Consider the following 18,595-nt stretch of genomic DNA (forward strand, 5'->3'; position numbering starts at 1 on the left):
CCACCCCTACCTTGTCACAACACAACTGATTGGCTCAAATGCATTAAGAGGGAAAGAAATTCCACAAATTAACTTTTAACAGCTGTTAATTGAAATGCATTCCAGGTGACTACCTCATTAAGCTGGTTGAGAGAATGCCAAGAGTGTGCAAAGCTGTCATCAAGGCAAAGGGTGGCTACTTTGAAGAATCTCAAATATAAAATACATTTTGATTTGTTTGACACTTGTTTGGTTTCTACATGATTTTGTGTGTTATTTCATAGTTTTGATGTCTTCACTATTATTCTGCAATGCTGAAAAAAATAAATATATTTTAAACCCTTGAATGAGTAGGTGTGTCCAAACTTTTGACTGGTACTGTAAATAGTAAAGTACAGATACCCCAAAAACTATTTAACTAGTACTTTAAAGTATTTTTACTTGAGTACTTTACACCACTAGAAATAAGAGTGTGTGTATGTGTAACTCCCTCTCTCTCTCTTTCTCCATCTCTTCCTCTCTCCATATCTCTCTGTAGTGGTTCAGAAGGATGGGAAGAGTTCCAGGCCATATGTGTTCACCGTCCACTCCCAGCAGATGTCAATTCACCCTGGCCAGCCACTGGACATTGCTTCAGACACCCTGGAGGACCTGACTGGTTGGGTGGGGAAGATCAGAGAGGCCACACAGAACGCAGATGCACGGGTTAATACTGTATTGCACACACATGTACAAATGAAAGCACACCCATACACGTACGCAGGAGAACACACACACTCACACACACATATATATATATAGTTGAAGTCGGAAGTTTACATACACTTAGGTTGGAGTCGTTAAAACTCGTTTTTCAACCACTCCACAAATTTCTTGTTAACAAACTATGGTTTTGGCAAGTCAGTTAGGACATCTACTTTGTGCATGACACAAGTCATTTTTCCAACCATTGTTTACAGACAGATTATTTTCACGTATAACTCATTGTAACACAATTCCAGGGGGTCAGAAGTTTACATACACTAAGTTGACTGTGCCTTTAAACAGCTTGGATAATTCCAGGAAATTATGTCTTGGCTTTAGAAGCTTCTGATAGGCTAATTGACATCATTTGAGTCAATTGGAGGTGTACCTGTGAATGTATTTCAAGGCCTAAAATCAAAAGAAATCAGCCAAGACCTCAGAAAAAAATTGTAGATCTCCACAAGTCTGATTCATCCTTGGGAGCAATTTCCAAACGCCTGAAGGTACCACGTTTATCTGTACAAACAATAGTACGCAAGTATAAACACCATGGGAACACGCAGCCGCCATACCGCTCAGGAAGGAGACGCGTTCTGTCTCCTAGAGATGAATGTACTTTGGTGCAAAAAGTGCAAATCAATCCCAGAACAACAGCAAAGGACCTTGTGAAGATGCTGGAGGAAAAAGTATCTATATCCACAGTAAAACGAGTCCTATATCGACGTAATCTGAAAGGCTGCTCAGCAAGGAAGAAGCCACTGCTCCAAAACCGCCATAAAAAAGCTAGACTATGGTTTGGAACTGCACATGGGGACAAAGATCATACTTTTTGGAGAAATGTCCTCTGGTCTGATGAAACAAAAATAGAACTGTTTGACCATAATGACCATCGTTATGTTTGGAGGGAAAAGGGGAAGCTTGCAAGCTGAAGAACACCATCCCAACCGTGAAGCACAGGGGTGGCAGCATCATGTTGTGGGGGTGTTTTGCTGCAGGAGGGACTGAAGCACTTCACAAAATAGATGGAATCATGAGGGAGGAACATTATGTGGATATATTGAAGCAACATCTCAAGACATCAGTCAGGAAGTTAAAGCTTGGTTGCAAATGGGTCTTCCAAATGGACAATGACCCCAAGCATACTTCCAAAGTTGTGGCAAAATGGCTTAAGGACAACAAAGTCAAGGTATTGGAGTTGTTACGGCTGTCCTCGCTGACAGAAGGTGTGGACCAAAACGCAGAGTGGTTAGTGTTCATTCTTTTAATGAAAGTCAACAAAACACTTCAAAATACAAAAACAACCAACGTGACAAAACCGAAACCGTCCTGTGTGGCAACAAAACCTCCACAGGAACAAACACCCACAAAACACAAGTGAAACCCAGGCTGCCTTAGTATGATTCTCAATCAGGGACAACGATTGACACCTGTCTCTGATTGAGAATCATACCAGGCCGAACACAAAATCCCAACATAGAAAATCAAACCTAGACCAACCCACCCAACTCACGCCCTGACCAACTAAAACAAATACATGACAAAGGAAAACAGGTCAGGAACGTGACAGAACCCCCCACTTAAGGTGCAAACTCCGGGCGCACCAGCACAAAGTCTAGGGGAGGGTCTGGGTGGGCGTCTGTCCACGGTGGCGGCTCTGGCGCTGGTCGTGGTCCCCACCCCACCATAGTCAACCCCCGCTTCCGTGGCCTCCTCCCAATCTTCACCCTCCATGTCAATCCCACTATTTCAAAAGGCAGTAACAGACTGAGGGGTAGCACCTGACTGAGGGGTAGCACCTGACTGAGGGGTAGCACCTGACTGAGGGGTAGCACCTGACTGAGGGGTAGCACCTGACTGAGGGGCGGATCCTGGCTGGCGGAAGGCTCTGGCGGATCCTGGCTGGCGGAAGGCTCTGGCGGATCCTGGCTGGCGGAAGGCTCTGGCGGATCCTGGCTGGCGGAAGGCTCTGGCGGATCCTGGCTGGCGGAAAGCTCTGGCGGATCCTGGCTGGCTGGCTCTGGCGGATCCTGGCTGGCTGGCAGCTCCTGGCTGGACGGCTCTGGCTGGTCGGCTCTGGCTGGACGGCTCTGGCTGGTCCTGGCTGGACGGCTCTGGCTGGTCCTGGCTGGACGGCTCTGGCTGGTCCTGGCTGGACGGCTCTGGCTGGTCCTGGCTGGACGGCTCTGGCTGGTCCTGGCTGGACGGCTCTGGCTGGTCCTGGCTGGACTGCTCTGGCTGGTCCTGGCTGGACGGCACTGGCTGGTCCTGGCTGGACGGCACTGGCTGGTCCTGGCTGGACGGCTCTGAAGGCTCGGGACAGACGGGCAGCTCAGGACAGACGGGCAGCTCTGACGGCTCGGGACAGACGGGCAGCGCTGGGCAGGCAGACAGTTCAGACAACGCTGGGCAGGCAGACAGTTCAGGCAGCGCTGAGCAGGCAAGCAGCGCAGGCGGCGTTGGGCAGACGGCCGACTCTGACCTGCTGAGGCGCACAGTAGGCCTGGTGCGTGGTGCCGGAACTGGAGGCACTGGGCTGGAGACACGCACCACAGGGAGAGTGCGTGGAGGAGGAACAGGGCTCTGGAAACGCACTGGAAGCCTGGTGCGTGGTGTCGGCACTGATGGTACTGGGCTGGGGTGGGAAGGTGGCGCCGGATATACCGGACCGTGAAGGAGGACACGCGCTCTTGAGCACCGAGCCTCCCCAACCTTACCAGGTTGAATGGTCCCCGTAGCCCTGCCAGTGCGGCGAGGTGGAATAGCCCGCACTGGGCTATGCTGGCGAACCGGGGACACCATCTGTAAGGCTGGTGCCATGTACGCCGGCCCGAGGAGACGTACTGGAGGCCAGATATGTTGGGCCGGCTTCATGGCACCCGGCTCGATGCCCAACCTAGCCCTACCAGTGCGGCAAGGTGGAATAGCCCGCACTGGGCTAAGCACGCGTACTGGGGACACCGTGCGCTTTACCGCATAACACGGTGTCTGACCAGTACGACGCCCTCTCACTCCACGGTAAGCCCGGGGAGTTGGCTCAGGTAGCCAACCCGGCTTCGCCACACTCCCCTTTAGCTCCCCCCCAAGAAATTTTTGGGTGAGCCTCTCGGGCTTCCGTGCTAGCCGCGTACCCTCATACCTCCGGTTCCTCTCTCCGGTTGCCTCTGCTCTCCTCGCTGCCTCCAGCTGTTCCCATGGGAGGCGATCCTTTCCAGCCAGGATCTCCTCCCATGTGTAGCAACCCTTGCCGTTCAAGACGTCTTCCCATGTCCATTCCTCTGTCTGTCTTTGCTGCTGTCGCTGCCCTTCTCCACTCCGCTTGGTCCGTTTGTGGTGGGTGTTTCTGTTACGGCTGTCCTCGCTGACAGAAGGTGTGGACCAAAACGCAGAGTGGTTAGTGTTCATTCTTTTAATGAAAGTCAACAAAACACTTCAAAATACAAAAACAACCAACGTGACAAAACCGAAACCGTCCTGTGTGGCAACAAAACCTCCACAGGAACAAACACCCACAAAACACAAGTGAAACCCAGGCTGCCTTAGTATGATTCTCAATCAGGGACAACGATTGACACCTGTCTCTGATTGAGAATCATACCAGGCCGAACACAAAATCCCAACATAGAAAATCAAACCTAGACCAACCCACCCAACTCACGCCCTGACCAACTAAAACAAATACATGACAAAGGAAAACAGGTCAGGAACGTGACAGGAGTGGCCATCACAAAGCCCTGACCTCAATCGTATAGACAATTTGTGGACAGAACTGAAAAAGCGTGTGCGAACAAGGAGGCCTACAAACCTGACTCAGTTACACCAGCTCTGTCAGGAGGAATGGGTCAAAATTCACCCAACTTATTGTGGGAAGCTTGTGGAAGGCTACCCGAACTGTTTGACCAAAGTTAAACAATTTAAAGGCAATGCTACCAAATACTAATTGAGTGGATGTAAACTTCTGACCCACTGGGAATGTGATGAAAGAAATAAAAGCTGAAATAAATAATTCTCTCTACTATTATTCTGACATTTCACATTCTTAAAATATAGTGGTTATCCTAACTGACCTAAGACAGGGAGTTTTTTACTAGGATTAAATGTCAGGAGTTGTGAAACTGAGTTTAAATGTATTTGCCTGAGGTGTATGTAAACTTCCGACTTCAACTGTATATATACTGTATATACCCGTGTTTCCTTTGGAAAAATATGTAGCTGGGAAAAGTTGGTAGGCTGAAGCCTGGGGTTGCCTATCTGCTTTGACCCTATTGGCCTAATCATTAGCTAGATCCCAAATGTGATCTTTTAACTAGCTAGCATCCTATTGATGAATTTTATGGCCCAAACCACTTAATGTCAAAATTATTTTGAGGTAGGGTGACGTTTTACCCCAAGTTACCAGTGTTTATTTATCCCCACTAGCCCCCTATGCACTCATGGTAAATTGCAGAGAGGTAATGTGCTTAACCATGAAGCTGCTAAAAATGGTGCAATCTTTTTAACAAAGGCCATTAAAACTGCATAGTGGCAATGATTTTTCTGTGGTGGATCGCCACAGTTAAATGAGCGCAGCGGAAACACTTATATACTGTACACATACAGGCATGGGCACACAAACATACACACCACATGGGCGCACACACTTACACATACACAAACAGATTAGTAATGCATCACACACACACACACACACACACACACACACACACACACACACACACACACACACACACACACACACACACACACACACACACACACACACACATATACAGGTTCGAACCCCACCACACACATCATCTGTACCTTATCCTGAGAATCAGTAGCTACTCTATATCTCATTAATTGCAGCTCAGAGAAGAACTGTAGTACTCTTACTGTAGTTTATATGAAATGTACGGTCAGATATCAGTGCAGGTACACTAAAAATAGGAAAGAAGCTCTGATGTGTTGGTGTTGATGCTGGCGGTGTGGTCTGGTCTCCATGGTAACAGATGCAGGAAGAGAAGCAGATGGAGAGGAGGAAGAAAATCGCACTGGAGCTCTCTGAGCTGGTGGTCTACTGTAGACCTGTCCCCTTCAACGAAGAGAGTAAGAACTGACACACTACTCTACCTATCCTCTTTCTACTTCTCTACCTATACCTCTCTAAATGGACCATTTGTGTGTGTTTGTGTGTGTATGTATGTATGTGTGCGTGTGTGTGTGCGTGTGTGACCCTGTTTTGTCTCCCTTCCAGAGATCGGGACAGAGCGGGCATGTTTCCGGGATATGTCATCATTCCCAGAGACCAAGGCAGAGAAGTTTGCCACGCGGGCAAGAGGGAAGCGTTTCCTGCAGTATAACCGTCGCCAGCTCTCCCGGGTAATATAATATTCTAATAATTTAATAATATATATTATAATATACAGGTAACAGCCAAAATAATGGAAACACTTGATTAAATGAGGGATATAAAGTACTGTATATTGAAAGCAGGTGCTTTCACCCAGATGTGATTCCTGAGTTAATTAAGCAATTAACATCCCATCATGCTTAGGGTCATATATAAAATGCTGGGCAGGCCATGATTTTGGCTACCATGTCTTTGCCCCAATAGGATGACAATGCCCCCGTCCACAGGGCATGAGTCATCACTGAATGGTTTGATGAGCATGAAAACAATGTAAACCATTTGCCATGGCCATCTCAGCCACCAGATCTCAACCCAATTGAAAAGTTATGGGAGATTCTAGAGCGGTGCCTGAGACAGCGTTTTCTACCACCATCAACAAAACACTAATTTAACACAATTTAATTTCTCCTGGAAGAATGGGTTCACATCCCTCCAATAGAGTTCCAGACACTTGTAGAATCTATGCCAAGGTGCATTGACGCTGTTCTCGTGGTGGCCCAACGCCCTATTAAGACACTTTATGTTGGTGTTTCCTTTATTTTGGCAGTTACCTGTATATAAGCCATTTAGCAGACGGTTTTATCCAAAGCGACAAAGTCATGTGTGCATACATTTTTGTATGGCTAGCCCCAGCGGGAATCGAACCCACAACCAACATATTAAGTAATGTATGTTCTGCTCCAGGTCTACCCCAGAGGACAGAGACTAGACTCCTCTAACTACGACCCTTTACCCATGTGGCTCTGTGGATCCCAGCTGGTTGCACTCAACTTCCAGACACCTGGTGAGGGAGATTGTGTGTCTGACTCTCGCTCTTTTCCAAGTCCATGCAGGAGCTGTGTTTGTGGTGTGCTTAAGTATTTATTATTTGTATGTGATTGTGTATTATATGTACATTATGCTGTGTGTGTGTGTGTGTGTGTGCGTGTGTGTGTGTGTGTGTGTGTGTGTGTGTGTGTGTGTGTGTGTGTGTGTGTGTGTGTGTGTGTGTGTGTGTGTGTGTGTGTGTGTGTGTGTGTGTGTGTGTGTGTGTGTGTGTGTGTGTGTAGACAAGCCCATGCAGTTGAACCAGGCTTTATTCATGCTGGGTGGGGGGAGTGGCTTCGTGCCCCAGCCTGACATCATGAGGGATGACACCTTTGACCCCTTTGACAAGGACATCCTCCGCCTGGAGCCAATCACCATCCAGCTACAGGTAGGTTGGAGCCAATCACCATCCAGCTACAGGTAGGTTGGAGCCAATCACCATCCGACTACAGGTCAGACAACCAATCAGGAGACATTCCATCAGGAGACACACACTTTTAATTTACCTGCTTTATTTATTTACGCTCTTGTGTGCACTACTAGAACAAACAAACACACACACACACACACAATCTCTCTCTCACTCCCTTTCTGTTTGTCTGCCTGTGTCAGGTACTGGGAGCTCGTCACCTCCCTAAGAATGGCCGCAGTATAGTGTGTCCCTTTGTAGAGGTTGAGGTGTGTGGGGCCGACTACGACTGCAGCAAGAGCAAGACCGACGTTGTGGGTATGAGACAGCACACACCAATCACACAGCACCCTGCTGTGACTGCATGAAACCTGACTGTGGCCGTATATAGTGCACTACTTTCCACCAAGGCCCTGGGTTAGAACGTCATTTGGGACATAGCCTCTGTCTCTGGTTGTAATGGGCTGACCAGGTGGCATTGGGTTTCTTCCAAATGTTTAAATTAAATTGTACAGTAGGGCTCCTGCTTACTGAACGTCAAAAGAAAACATTTATCTTCCTCCCACCCTCTATTTGAATTTGCTCCCTCCCTCCCCCCACCCCTTCCCCCCCTCCAGCTGACAATGGGTTGAACCCAGTGTGGGTTCAGAGGCAGTTTGTGTTTGACGTCCATAATCCGTCCTTCTCCTTCCTGCGTTTCTTGGTCTATGAGGAGGACATGTTCTCTGACCCCAACTTCCTGGCTCAGGCCATCTACCCTGTCCGCTCACTAAGAACAGGTTGGTGTGTGTGAGTGTGTGTGTTTTCGGAAGTGTGTGTAGATATATCATAGTAGATAATATTATATCATAATACTATAGTATATTAACTGTCTGTGTGTGTGTGGTGACTTGTCAGGCTACAGGAGTGTTCCACTAAAGAACAGTTACAGTGAAGAGTTGGAGCTGGCTTCTCTGCTGGTTCACATTGAGATTGTCAACGCCAAGGTAATCCCCTAACAAACTCAAATTGATTTTGTTTATTTTTTATTGTTTTTAAATGTAACCTTTATTTAACTAGGCAAGTCAGTTAAGAACAAATTCGTATTTATAATGACGGCCTACTACGACCAAACCCGGACGATGCTGGGCCAATTGTGCACCGCCCTATGGGTCTCCCAATCACAGCCGGTTGTGATACAGCCTGGATTCGAACCAGGGTGTCTGTAGTGACACCTCTAGCGCTGAGATGCAGTGCCTTAGACTGCTGCGGCACTCTGGAGTCCAATTCATATATTATTATACTGCCTGGATCCCAAATGAAACCCTACTTCCTATGTAGTGCACTACTTTTGACCAGGTCCCATGGAGCTATGGTCAAAAGTGGTGTATTATAAAGGGCAGGTTTATTCAAATCTTACCCTACGAGGTCCAGAGCCTGCTGGTTTTCCCAGGTCTAAACAATGCAAAAAGGAGAGTAACTGACTTCGAGGTCCAGAGTTGAGTTTGAGGGGCATAGGGTATAGGGAGCCATTTGGAACAACATCAGTGGCTTAGTGTTCTAACGGTTCTAACAGCATCACGCCACCACTCTGTGTTCTGATTGGATGATTAACAGGAGGAAGATGATCAGAACCTGTACTCGTCCATCCAAAGGCTGAGAGACCGCACCAGTGAGCTGTCCAGTCAGGTGTCAATTCTGGAGAGGGCGGGGTCAGGAGGTGACCACAGCTATCAGCAGAGTCTGGAGGAGCTGAGAGCAGCACAAGATCAGCTCAGTGAACTAGTGGAGACACGCAACCACAGGTAATAACACATACACACACATTCACACAGAACCTCTCTCTGTAACTGCTCCATCTCTGCCTCCCATCTCCAGGCTGATTGAGAAGAAGAGGAGGGAGAAGCTGAGGCAGCAGGTGGGGGCCAAGCGGAACTAAAATGCCCATCTGACCACCAACCAACCAGTCCCCCTCTACTGCTGCACACTGATGATCTTACACCCATGGAAAGACTATTCAATCTACTAATAACTGGATTACCCCTGCTATATGTGTGCATAGACTACACAGAGATGCACAGTGTGTTGGATAAAAATAAACAAAAAAAACACTAATCTCATGGAACAAAAACCTTCAGAAATGGAACCTAGAATGAGAAAAGGGTTATAAAAGAATTCAGTGTTCTGAACAGCGAGGTCAGATAAACTGAACTGACCTGAGAGTAGCGGTGTTCTAATCTATAAGGAGAATACACAGGATATGTGTCCCAAATGGCACCCAATTCCCTATATAGTGCACTACCTTTGACCAGGGCCAATAGGGGTATGGTGCACTACTGTAGATAGGGAATAGGGTGCCTTTTTGGATACACCCATAGCCTCTAAGAGAGTAAGGTAGTGTGTCAGAGAGTCAACCATTAGTATAGGCGTAATCCAGACTCAAAATCTCTCCGTGCTAGAACTGGTCTCACAACTGAAAACTGGAATAATCTTATTTTATTGACCACAGAGGACCTATGAGAGCGAGAATCTACTATCTTGGCCGTGGCACAAAAATGGCTAAAGAGAGAAAATGGGAACCACTACTCATGGACTGGCTTTTAAAGGGCTTTTAAATGGGAGTAGGACCAAGTCTATTCCTCAAAGACTAAAGTCTACTTCTCCTATCCTGGGGCAGCAGACTAACTAACAGCAGGGACTGGAGTCTAATGCCCTCTAGTGGTAGGGATGTGGTATTGTTTCCAAAATGGACCCCTCTTCTTTTACCTGGGAGAGCACAAACAGGACTTTTATTACTGTGTTCATTAGAGACTTACTAACACTGCATGTCATATTGTCATGTATTACTTAAAGGGCTTTTCAGTATACTATAATATACTATAATATAATACACTACCTTTTAAGGAGCAAGAGGAGAAGCAGAGCAGTAGAGAGAGAGAGAGAGAGAGGGGAGGGAGGGAGGGAGGGAGAGAGAGAGAGAGGGGAGAAAGAGAGAGAGTACCAGAAATATAAGTAATCTCTCACCCCAGGACTCTGTCTTGGACCTATAGGTTTTCTTCAGGTCTGTGTTTACCTGGCTATGCTGATCGGATCAGAGAAACATGGTGTGGGTCTCAAATGTCACCCTGTTCTCTATAGCCCCTAATCAAAAGTAGTGCACTGGGGAATAGGGTGACATTTGGGATGCAACAATGGCAAACAAGGGCTATCTATAACTTTTACCTTACTGCAACTTGTCACATTTACAGATCCTACCCACCAAGTTGTTGTTAAAGGAAAAATCCACTCAAAAACTACACTGAACAAAAACATAAATGCAACATGCAACAATTTCAAAGATTTTACTGAGTGACAGTTCATATAAGGAAATCAGGCAATTGAAATAAATAAATGAGGTCCTAATCAATGGATTTCACATGACTGGGCAGGGGTGCAGCCATGGGTGAGCCTGGGAGAGCATAGGCCCACCTACTGGGGAGCCAGCTCCACCCACTGGGGAGCCAGGCCCAGCCAATCAGAATGAATTTTTCCCCACAAAAGGGCTTTATTACAGACAGAAATACTCATCAGCAGAAAATAAGCTTTTTGTGCGTGTAGAACATTTCTGGAATATTTTATTTCAGCTTATGAAACATGGGACCAACACTTTACATGTTGTGTTGACATTTTTGTTAAGTGTATATATTGGTATTTTTTCATTAGTCTACTGTTAATACAGTTCAAAATGTTTTGCATGTTATCAGTCAAGTTTTCAACCTATTGGAATTTCAAGAAGCAAAGTGTCAGTTACCACATCATATGATGCTTCTTGGAAAAGGACCCATAAGTGAGCATTTCACTGTTAGTCTACACCTGTTGTTTACCAAGCTTTTAAAAAATTAAATGTGATTTGATACAGTCCCAAAAGGTTTTGTCACCAGTCAAGTTTTCAAGATATAGGATTTTCAACAATGCAGTTAAAGATAAATAATAACAAAAATATATATTTTTAAAAATAGTACGAGGTAATTGAGGTAGCTACATATTCAGTAGGTAGGGATAAAGTGACTAGGCAACAGGATAGATCATAGACAGTAGCAGGCTGCCAGCAGCGTGTGTGTTGTCAGTGTGCATGTGTACGGTTATGTGTATATGTGTGTGTTGGGGTGTCAGTGTAAGTATGTGTGAGTCAGTGGAGGCTGCTGAAGGGAGGACAGCTCATAATAATGGATGGAACTGCACAAATGGAGTGGCATCAAACCATGTGTTTGATAACATTCCACTAATTCCACTCCAGCCATTACCACGAGCCCGTCCTCCCCAGTTAAGGTGTCACCAACCTCCTGTGGTGTGAGTGTCCAGTGTGTGTGCATGGAGTCAGTGCAGGAGAGTTTGTTGAAAAATATATGTGTGTGTTGGGGTGTAAGTATGTGTGATTGTCAGTGCAAGAGAGTTGCAAAAAAGGGTCAAATAAGGTAGTCCGGGTATTCATTTGATTAGCTGTTTAGCAGTCTTGTTTAGCAACCTTATGGCTTCGGGGTAGAAGCAGTTCAGGGTCCTGTTCTTTCCAGACTTGGTGCATGGGTACCGCTTGCCATGCGGTATCAGAGAGAACTGTCTATGCCTTGGGTGGCTGGAGTCTTTGACAATTATTTGGGCCTTCCTCTGACCCTACCTGGTATAGAGGTCCTGGATGGCTGGGAGCTCAGCTCCAGAGATGTACTGGGCTGTACTCTTCGCCCTCTGTAGCGCCTTGCGGTCGGGAGCCTTGCAGTTGCCGTACCAAGTGGTGATGCAGCCAGTCAATATGTTCTCAATGGTACAGCTGTAGAACTTTTTAAGGATTTGAGGGCCCGTGCCAAATCTTTTAAGCTTCCTGAGGGGGAAAAGGCACTGTCGTGCCCTCTTCACAACTGTGTTGGTGTGTGTGGACCATGTTAAATCCTTAATTTCTTAATATCAAAAGTGGACTAAAGATAGTTTTTGAGTGGATTTTTCTGGGGTCAGGTCAGGTTTTGTTGGCATTTCTAATCAAAGGGGGCTGATTAATCTGACTTCTAATCTGTTGTTTGGGGGGCAACTTCAACCCACGCAACGCTTCAACCTCTACATCCCAATTGGCACCTTATTACCTTCAAAGTGCACTGTCTTTCAAAACTAGAGCACTATAGGGAATAGGGTGTCATTTGGGTGGCATACCCTGTCTTTCTCTATTCTTCCCTCTTTGACCCTCCTGTCCATCTCCATCACTTTCTTTATCTACTAATTCTTCATTGTATGTACCTGTTTTATTTATCACACATGTATACTGTCAGAACCTGTTTAAAAAAAGAAAGAACATATAGATATATATGATAATGGACTTCAGAGCAGGCTGAAGATACTGTACCTTACTTTATATCTGTAAAATAATAGCTGAAATAAATGTCCCCATTTCCTTCTCTCCCCCCCTACTTTACGTTGTAGTTTGAACAGGTGAAACAGCATCCACTGGTGGCTGTTCAGGCTAACTACAATGCAGTTTCTTGGGGCTTCTATGTCAAACTCGTCAATAACTCTCTGTATCTATATACTGACTGTCCAGTATTATTACTCTGTTATTAAAACCATAAAGTTTCCATTTAAAATAAAGCAGTTTCAGGTAGATACTCATAATTTGCTGTATTTCTTCTTCGTCCATGCTTGATGATGATGATGATGATTATTATTATTATTATTATTATTATTATTATAGCAATCTAGGCTCACCCCAAAAAACAAGGCCCAGGCATCCGTACAGTGTAAACTACGTATTTTGATGTTGTAAAAAATAACATTGTTTGATAAAGACTGTATTTTTTTCATATTTAAGAATCCCCATTAGCTGCTGCCAAGGTAGCAGCTACTCTCCCTGGGTCCAGCAACATTAAGGCAGTTATATACAATTTAAAATATTGCATTTCATAACACTTTACCCAATACATTTAGTGTGTTCCCTCAGGCCACTACTCCACTATCACATGTTTACAATACAACACCCATGTCTACTTGTGTTTAGAGTGCATATCTTATCGTGTGTGTGTGTGTGTGTGTGTGTGTGTGTGTGTGTGTGTGTGTGTGTGTGTGTGTGTGTGTGTGTGTGTGTGTGTGTGTGTGTGTGTGTGTGTGTGTGTGTGTGTGTGTGTGTGTGTGTGTGTGTGTGTCTCTTCACAAGATAGTGTAGTACTATGCGCCTCCCACAGTCTGTTCTTGACTTGGGGATTGTAAAGAGGGCGCTGTCTTAGGCGTCTCACATAGCGCTGTCTTATGCGTCTCACAGTACGGACATTGCAATTTATTGCCCTGGCCACATCTGCAGTCCTCATGCCTCCTTGCAGCATGCCTAAGGCACGTTCATACAGATGAGCAGGGACCATGGGCATCTTTCTTTTGGTGTTTTTCAGAGTCAGTAGAAAGGCCTCTTTTAGTGTCCTAAGTTTTCATAACTGTGACCTTAATTGCCTACCGTCTGTAAGCTGTTAGTGTCTTAATGAACGTTCCACAGGAGCATGTTCATTAATTATTTATGGTGCATATAACAAGCATGGGAAACAGTGTTTAAACCCTTTACAATGAAGATCTGTGAAGTTATTTGGATTTTTACGAATTATCTTTGAAAGACAGGGTCCTTTGCTGAGTTTATAAAGCACGCAGCATAACAGCTGCACCAACGCATAGGTACTCACACCACCAACAGACATGGGAACAATAACCGACAAAGACAGAGGGAACAGAGGGCACATATATAACATACTAATCAGGGGAAATGGGAACCAGGTGTGTGTAATCAGACAACACAGTCCAGGTTGATGATAATGAATCCGTTCAGTGAAGCCTAGAAAGCCGGTGACGTAGACCTCCAGAACTGGTGAACAGAATGAGCAGCAGTACCGGGGGGATCCGTGACAGTTAGTGCCTTCATGCCTTCAGAGCCTTCTTGACCGCCAAGAGTTTCTGGTCCCCTATCTCGTAGTTCTTCTGGGCGGGGCGTGTGTAATCAGACAAGGTGTGTGTAATCAGACAAGACAGTCCAGGCTGATGATAATGAATCCGTTCAGTGAAGCCTAGAAAGCCGATGACGTAGACCTCCAGAACTGGTGAACAGAATGAGCAGCAGTACCGGGGGGATCCGTGACAGTTAGTGCCTTCAGAGCCTTCTTGACCGCCAAGAGTTCCTGGTCCCCTATCTCGTAGTTCTTCTGGGCGGGGCTCAGCTGCTTAGAGAAGAAAGCGCAGGGCCGCAGCTTTGAAGGGGTTCCGGTACGCTGGGACAGCACTGCCCCGAATCCTACCCCGGAGTCATACACCTTGACGATGAAGGGGAGTGAGGGGTCGGGATGTGCCAACAAGGGAGCAGTGGTGAAACGTGCCTTCAGCGTCTCGAACGCCCTCTCAGCCGCCACCGTCTAACGAAGCCGCTGGGGACCTCCTCTCAGCAGGGAGGTAAGAGGCGCGACCACCGTGCTGAAGCCCCGGATGAACCTCCTGAAATAGTTGGCGAATCGCTGGACTGCTTTAACGGAGTTGGGGATGGGCCATGACCTGACTGCACTGACGCGTTGCTCCTCCATCTCCAGTCCCTCCGTGGAGATGAGATAGCCCATATAGGACATGGACCGCTGGAAAAACAAACATTTCCCCTGTTTAACATATACTGTATATAGATCATACTCCAACAGTCTTCTCAGCACAGACCTGACTAACGAGACATGCTGGACGCGGTCAGCAAAATAGATCAAAATGTTGTCTATATAGACCACTACGCCCCGTCCCAGCATGTCCCGAAACACTTCGTTGATGAAGGCCTGGAATACTGAAGGAGCATTAGACAGGCCAAATGGCATTACGAGATACTCGTAATACTCACATTTGTTCGATGATGGTTGGGATGAGGGGTAAAGGATAGCTGAACTTGACGGTGGCCTTGTTCAGTGTTCTATAATCAATGTAGGAGCGCAGTCCCTCATCATTCTTTTTGACAAAAAAGAAGCTTGAGGAGGCTGGTGATTTAGAGGGGCGGATAAAACTTTGCTGGAGACTCTCCTTTACATAGGTCTCCATGGCCTCAGTCTCTGCATAGGAGAGGGGATAGACATGTCCTCTCAGGAGGGCTGGGTCAGACAACAGGTCAATGGCACAGTCCCAGGGGCGATGGGGAGGCAGGCGTGTAGCCTGGGTCTTTGAGAAAACCCAGAGCAGATCCTGGTACTCCTGTGGTAAATCCACTTGAGAAGCACAGTCCGGACTTTCCACCGTAGTGGTGTTGACAGACACCACGAGACACCTCCCCTGACACTCCTGCGACCAACCCAGCAGTCTCCTCTCAGACCAGGAAATAACCGGGTTATGCAAACTCAACCAGGGGAGACCTAAAACAATGGGGTGCGTGGGGGTGTCTATAATCAAGAAAGTGATCTGTTCTGAATGAGTGTCATGGGTCAGCAAAGAAACAGGAACAGGAACAGTAATGTGATGTACGAGCCCTGTCCCTATTGGACGATTATCCAGGGCTCAAACTGGAATGGGTGACTGTAGGGGAACCAAAGGAATGCGTAATGCAGTGGCCAGTGCGCTGTCTAAGAGATTCTCGGCAGCTCCTGAATCAATCAGAGCCAACTGAAGGGCTAGGGTACTCAGGGAATTTAATGGGAAAACACACTGGTTGATTTGACAGACAAGGAGAGGAGACCTTGCACACTCTTTAGTAGGCTTAGATTGAAAACATGGCAAATAGGAGTGGCAATACCGTCCTCTATTATCCTCAGTCATTTTCCATCCAAGTTGTCAGACCCCGGTGGCTTGTCATTGTTGATAGACAACAATAATTTTTTCACTTCTTCCACACTCACTTTACGGAATTCAAAATTACAGTGCTTGTCTTTCATAATTTGATCAGCTATACTTGGATGTGTAGTGTCAGCGTTTGTTTTTGGCATGTCATGCATAAATGTGCTAATCTTGCCAATGAATAAATGATTAAAGTGATTGGCAATATCAGTGGGTTTTGTGATGAATGAACCATCTGATTCAATGAATAATGGAGCTGAGTTTGCCTTTTTGCCCCAAATTTCAATTAAGGTGCTCCAAAGTGTTTTACTATCCTTCTTTATGACATTTATCTTTGTTTCATAGTATAGTTTCTTCTTTTTTTTATTCAGATTAGTCACATTATTTCTCAATTTGCACTATGTTTGCCAATCAGTTGTGCAGCCAGACTTATTTGCCATTCCTTTTGCATCATCCCTCTCAACCAAACCATTTTTTAATTCCTCATCAACATTTAATTCCTGATTTAACAGTTTTTACAGTCATTTTCTTAATGAGTGTATTCTTATTAGTAACTGTAATAAGCAATTTCATTAATGTCAAGTGCAGCGTCTGGTTGCTTCTCATTACACTCTACAGGCCAACAAATATACTTTACATCAACAACATAGGAATCACTACAAAACGTATTGTATGACCTCTTGTACACTATATTAGGCCCAGCCTTTGGAACTTTGCTTTTCCTAGTTATGGCTACTATATTGCGATCACTACATCCGATGGATTTGGATTCTGCTGGTTCCATTCTGTGCGTTCTATCATCATGAGCGTGCTTCCCAACCAAGGGGTTGTCACTAGTTACCATAGCCACAAAGTCATAATTATGGCTAAACCCTGCCTCTCTTTAAAAAGGAGAATTTTAGTTTTCATACATTTTTACTATAATAGCCAATTTGGACTCTGTGGCTGTGTTAACTAGTGACAGCCCACCCAGGGGTTTCCTTTCGATGCCTAGGTCTAGGCGTTGCTGTGGGTCATCACTAGTTAACACAGAGATAATGTCATAAACCATGCCTATATTTCCACAATTTATCTTCTTAAAATGTCATTTTAAGCTGAACCCCTACGTTAACCCTGACCTTAACCACACTGCTAAACTTATGCCTAACCCTAACCTTACATTTTTGTTTTCATCATTTTATGATATAGCAAATTTTGACTTTGTGGCTTTGTTATATAGATGTCAAGTTTAGGGGACCTGCGTGGTTCTGGTACCGACCAACATTTTCATGTATAAATCGATCTGTGGACACCGTAGATCGAAATGGCTTGCATTGACCGATAGCCCAGGTTCCCACAGACACTATATATGTGTAATGTAGGATGTGAATTCTGAAACCACTTGAAGCTGGGATTTGCCTGAACCCTACATCACAGCCACTGACAAAGCACATGCCTGCAATCCTTACATCGTAGCGCAGCAGGAGAGAGTAGTTTCATCACTATAGCAGAGATCGATTTATAGCCAATAATCTAAAATAATTCATAGATTTTAATTCTTAAGAGTCTATTGACGCACTCGTGCGTCCATCTATGGTGGCCGAGCTACATCGGTGTTTGTCAGACCATGAGACATCCCAAAAATTGGTCTTCTCACAAAAACAGTTTGCTCTATGACCTCCACAAGTGTCACTGGGCTCATCTGAAGGTCACCCATAAAAACAAATGGAAGTATGGAGGTCGTTTAGTGGCAACAAAAATAAGGGGTTAAATATGTGGCCAAAAAAACAAAATATTATATCTCCTACATATAGGACAGACACTTCAAGACCTGTCTTTATAAATATGTTATTCAAAGCGTTTCTATGTGCTAAAGTAGTAAAGGCCAAATTCAATATTATATCAAATCATTTTTTACATAAAATACCTAAAGGGGTCAAAAAATTCCAAATCAATTAGCTAAATGATCCATGGGATGACCATTTAAAAAAAATCGAATAAGTTAGCTTAGAACCCAATCCCCCAACGGCTTTTACACGGAACCCAAACCGGCTGCACGCGGGGCGCTATCGTGCATAAATGTATTTTGTCCCCCTACACCGATCACGACACGCAGGTTAAAATATCAAAACAAACTCTGAACCAATGATATTAATTTGGGGACAGGTCGAAAAGCATTAAACATGTATGGTAATTTAGCTAGTTAGCTTGCACTTGCTAGCTAATTTGTCCTATTTAGCTAGCTTGCTGTTGCTAGCTAATTTGTCCTGGGATATAAACATTGAGTTGTTATTTTACCTGAACTGCACAAGGTCCTCTACTCCGACAAATTAATCTACACATAAAACGGCCAACCGAATCGTTTCTAGTCATCTCTCCTCCTTCCATGCTTTTTCATCGTTGAACTTATATGGTGATGTATCTAAACTTTCATAGTATTACCACGACAACCGGCAAAACAGTTAGTCTTTCAATCACCCACGTGGGTTTAACCAATGAGGAGATGGCACGTGGGTACCTGCTTC

General features: G+C 45.3%; 1 protein-coding gene across 1 annotated transcript in view; it reads left to right on the forward strand.

Moving 5' to 3' along the window:
- Positions 1-10,675, forward strand: part of LOC120054971 (1-phosphatidylinositol 4,5-bisphosphate phosphodiesterase gamma-1-like) — a 64,299-nt gene extending 53,624 nt beyond the window's left edge. Inside the window, exons 26-35 of the mRNA XM_039002770.1 lie at positions 518-684; positions 5,712-5,808; positions 5,957-6,081; positions 6,797-6,896; positions 7,162-7,307; positions 7,532-7,646; positions 7,946-8,107; positions 8,226-8,314; positions 8,925-9,112; positions 9,186-10,675. Coding sequence (XP_038858698.1) covers positions 518-684; positions 5,712-5,808; positions 5,957-6,081; positions 6,797-6,896; positions 7,162-7,307; positions 7,532-7,646; positions 7,946-8,107; positions 8,226-8,314; positions 8,925-9,112; positions 9,186-9,246 — 1,250 coding nt within the window. The 3' untranslated portion in view covers positions 9,247-10,675. The remainder of the gene's footprint in view (positions 1-517; positions 685-5,711; positions 5,809-5,956; positions 6,082-6,796; positions 6,897-7,161; positions 7,308-7,531; positions 7,647-7,945; positions 8,108-8,225; positions 8,315-8,924; positions 9,113-9,185) is intronic.
- Positions 10,676-18,595: the final 7,920 nt, after the last annotated feature.

The sequence above is a fragment of the Salvelinus namaycush genome, chromosome 10 (assembly GCF_016432855.1).
Source record: "Salvelinus namaycush isolate Seneca chromosome 10, SaNama_1.0, whole genome shotgun sequence".
NCBI lineage: Eukaryota > Metazoa > Chordata > Actinopteri > Salmoniformes > Salmonidae > Salvelinus > Salvelinus namaycush.